This window comes from Andrographis paniculata, unplaced genomic scaffold (genome assembly GCF_009805555.1).
Source record: "Andrographis paniculata isolate CXL003 unplaced genomic scaffold, ASM980555v1 Contig74END, whole genome shotgun sequence".
Classification (NCBI taxonomy): domain Eukaryota; kingdom Viridiplantae; phylum Streptophyta; class Magnoliopsida; order Lamiales; family Acanthaceae; genus Andrographis; species Andrographis paniculata.
The window spans coordinates 1,091,844-1,096,180 of NW_026137611.1; the positions used below are offsets into that span (position 1 = coordinate 1,091,844).

A 4,337-nucleotide genomic window follows, 5' to 3' on the forward strand; every position below is an offset into this window, starting at 1 on the left:
TTTATATCACATCATACAACTATTCAAATTCAAAATTTTTACTATTCAAATCCCAATCCAAAATTCAAACCTCCAAACAAACACACCCTAAATAACACTGCATGTCTGCATTGTTCTGCATGAATTGCTTGTATCAACTAATTGTTTTTATCAAATCTGGTAATTAAGTTTAGTTTGGTCGTATATGAAACTTTGCATGTCTGTTTGACTGTCTGCGGTACTTTTGATTATCCGTAATTATTCTTGAAATCAGATGAAGATGTGAGCTGCTGCTATTCATTCATTATCATAATTTCTTGAAATATTTTATGGAATTAGAATTATTCTCATATATTTTAGAGATAATTTGCTTCCGTAGAAATTTTTTATTTGAATTGAATACATATGATTACATTAATTTTTTAAGTGTGGAATCATATGTGCGTGCATAAGAATGCAATCACGTCCGTACAATTTGGGTGTTTGTTTATTTATTTATTCATATATTTTGTGTAAATCAATTGATCAAACATGCATCCATATATAGTTTGGCAACATGGTTCCAGAACTTGGTTTGTTTAAATTCCGCTTCCGCTAACATATTTGATTATATGTTTATTTTCTAACAACACCCTTAAGGTGGAGGTCGATCAATCACTCTAAGCCTCGAAACCTTCCCTATATCACCTCACAGATTCAACCCCCAAAACACACATAATAAATCATCTAGCGCATAACACATTGAAGAAAATTTTAATGTACAATTTATGAAAACAAGAAATTTTAAATTAAAGGATAAACTCAAGTTCAGTTCCCTACTAGAAAAATGTCTGAATGTCGTGGAATATTTGTTGCAATTGAATATATTGTCACGACAATTACTATTTCACCATTGTGGAAATTGTAACAATTACTATTTAGTTGTTGCAACGAAAAATATATAATTATTTTGTTGCAAAAATTTGCGACAATGAACATTTATATTGTTGCCAAAATTGGTGACAATCAACTTCCGTAACAATTCATCACAATCTTCAATGACAATTAAAATAAGTACGAAAAATCCGGTGCGAAACTTGTTACGCAATAATTTATTAAAATTGTAGCTGAAGTAGATACATTCCGCAACAATTTCAACCATAAAAAATGGTATTTTTCTAGTAGCAAACATATGGTTAAAGATGATCAACACAAAGCCTCTAAGTGATTGTGTTTGTTTCAATTAGTGAGGTGAGGTTGTACTATTAAGGTTCTCGAGGGTGTTGAGAACTACTAGGCCGGAAGAGAGATATTCGATGAGGAACCATCTGATCCGTTACATTGGAATCCTCCTAAAATCACTAGCGGCGAACCTAGTAAAAGCAAGACTAGCTCGATTTAGGATCAGACTAGTTGGAGGAAAAGTGGTGGTTGGACTGGCAGCAACAACAACATAAGTAACTTTAGGTGTTACCTTCATGACAAAGATAACACCGGCTAGAGAAATGATTGAGTTTCCATCGGCATCTATGGTGTTAACAATTTGATCAATGGTCGGCATATTCTCAAATAAGGAAAGATAGCCATTTTGCAATTGTTAGATTGCGAGAATAAATAAATAAAAATAAACCAAAAGCCAACTTGAGGTGAATCTTTATTTCCAAAAGATACTTATTCATGGTAGTGCCTCCGATACCTGGCGTATCATTTTTAAAAGTAAAATGAATTCGTCTCTATAATAGTAGCACCTCAAAACCCAGAGTAACTATTTTTATTCTATGTCATGCTTCTTACCATCTTAAATTAAATGCGCTTAATTATAAATAAATCAAATCCCAACGTCTCTAGGTCCACCTGCCATACATGGTTCGCCGTAACTTGTCTTGTCAGGCCTAGTTTGCAGGTATTAGGTTCGGCATGGGATTTATTTAGTGTGAACTTTCGGATAGCCGCTCCGAATTTCCATTTTATAAAAAAAAAAGAAAAAAAAGTTATTCAACTAAGTTAAGTACTTAGTAAATAACTTATAAACCCCACTTCCACTTAGCCTACTCATCAACAAAAAAGAAAATAAAAAAAAAAAGTCGATTTTGAACAATGTCTCTAAGACAAAAAAGAGTAATGTCATCTTAACAAAAAAGAGTAATGTCTCTGAGACAAAACAAAGATTCTTTGTTAATCTCAGCACGTTTATTCAACAACTCCGTGGTTAAATAGTACAAGTATATGTAAGGACATTAACGTAATGTGGTCTAAAGCTTGTGTAGACGTAAGTGAGCGCCGTGCTGAGGCTGAAGTATTACGCTGGTGTAAGGAGCGTGTGTATAAGACGGAGAAAGTTCGAAGGAGAAACGCTGCAGAATCATAGCCAATGCGACTTTTGCCTCGACCATTGCAAAGGTCTGCCCGATGCATATTCGAGGCCCCCATCCGAATGGGAAGAATATACCTTGATTCTTCTGTGCTTTCGACACCCCTTCGCTGAACCTCTCAGGGTTGAATTCCATTGCATCGTCTCCCCATATTTCGGGATCATGATGTAAGACGATCACCGGTAAGATTATGTTTACATCAGCTTCCAGTGTTAGTTTCCCCAACTTGGTTTCTTCATTCACCCTTCGCCCAAGTCCAACGACTGGCGGATAAAGCCTCAAGACCTCGAGAAAGATCATGTTCACCTGTGATGTATTGGATCAGAATCAAATCAGAGTCAGAATTAATGATACTTTGATGAAATAAACAAATTTTGATGTTGATAAGATACATACGATCTTGAGATGATTTGTGCCATCGTAGTCGGGCGCTTTCTTGCTCCCAAAGACTTGAAGAACTTCTTCCCGAGCTCGATTCTGCCAATGTGGATATCTACTAAGGAAAAATAGCGTCCACACGAGTAGCGTGGACGTGGTTTCCTGCCCGGCGAAGTAAAACAGCTTGCATTCTTCGATTACTTCCTCAATTGTCATTCCAAAACTTGTGTTGCCTCCCTGGCTTTCGATTTCTCTGAAATTGGACTCCAAAAGTATGCCCAACAAATCTTGATTACTTGCCTCCCCGGCTTTCATCGCCTTAGTCCTTTTGTTGATGATGCCCCGAATCAAGAACTGAACTTCTCGGTCGATTTCTTTCATTCTTTTGTTCCTTTGGGTTGGTAGAAACCTAATAATTAAACATACAATTAGGATAATTAGGATAACATATAGTAATGTTTTTGAGTCTAGATGCGAGCTGACCTCATTCCAGGAACATATATGGATCGAGAAGCCGTCATGACGTAGTCAGCCAATTCTCTCTGTAGTTCGAAAATCCTTCTCCCTTCTTGATAGCTGCTGCCAAATGCTGTTCTTGAAATGGCGTCGCTTGTTATGTTCTGCATATGAGGCCACACATCCAATTCAAAGGTTTTGGATCCATCACTCAGCTTCTCCCATTTCTCCAAAACCTCTTCGCTGCTCGACACGAATGCCGACGTCATCAGCTGTAATTAAGAACAAATCAATCAATCCACCATTGGGCATTAATTAACTAATTGATGGTTAAGTTAGTTAGTTAGGTTATATATATATATATGTATGTATCTTTGGAGGAGAAATAAAAATCATCAATGGGGAATGTAAGGTACCTTCAACTTTTCGAGGTGGAAAACAGGATTGATGAGCTTCCTATGCTTGGCCCATTTATCAGTCTCATAGGTGACGAGGCCTTTTGCAAGCAAATTAGCCAGCGGATTCGAGCTAGTCAGCTTCTGAAACACGTTCATCTTGTTCATCGCTTCCTTAACCAGTTCTGGATCAGAGATGAAAATTGTAGCCCTTGGCCCAAACCAGAAGAATGAATCCTTCCCTGAAGAACACCATAGCATGTTCTTGCAATTAATTCATTCATTTAAAGCAGTAAATCGATCTATCACAGGTAGCTAGCTAGCTGAATTCATTCACAATCACGTACCATATTTCTGGATGCATTTGATGAAGAATCCCCAAACCCTAGGCTTGATGTCGTCATTAAGATTGATTGGGTGAGTCTGAGATTCCTTGAAGTTGGCGAGCATATCCTTCAAATCTCCATACAACAGTCTGTATGGAGTCCCGCGAAGACCCTGTTTCTGCAGCGACTTTTCGACCTTCTTTGGCTTCAGATATGCCCAGTTCAGTAATTTCCATCCATGGTAGAAAATCAACGACAGCACTGCTACTACTGCACAACCCAAACCCAAACCCAGATGCAGACCATCAGCAACTTCCATTGTTTTTAATCTTCTTCTCCACCTAGCTATCCATTCGGGCACAGCTATATAGGATTATTTATAAGGTAACTAATGAATCAATTCAATGGTCGACACGTTTCTTGGGCCTTACTCCAGATTAGATAGAGAGAGA

General features: G+C 37.5%; 1 protein-coding gene across 1 annotated transcript; it reads right to left on the minus strand.

The window, feature by feature from the left end:
* Positions 1–2,062: 2,062 nt before the first annotated feature.
* Positions 2,063–4,337, minus strand: LOC127266040 (cytochrome P450 CYP72A219-like). The gene is made up of 5 exons (XM_051296121.1): positions 3,907–4,337; positions 3,581–3,801; positions 3,192–3,436; positions 2,727–3,117; positions 2,063–2,636 (listed from the first exon to the last, which is right to left on the minus strand). Exons 1-5 carry the CDS (start codon positions 4,202–4,204, stop codon positions 2,211–2,213), a joined length of 1,581 nt encoding a protein of 526 aa, XP_051152078.1. The 5' UTR covers positions 4,205–4,337; the 3' UTR covers positions 2,063–2,210.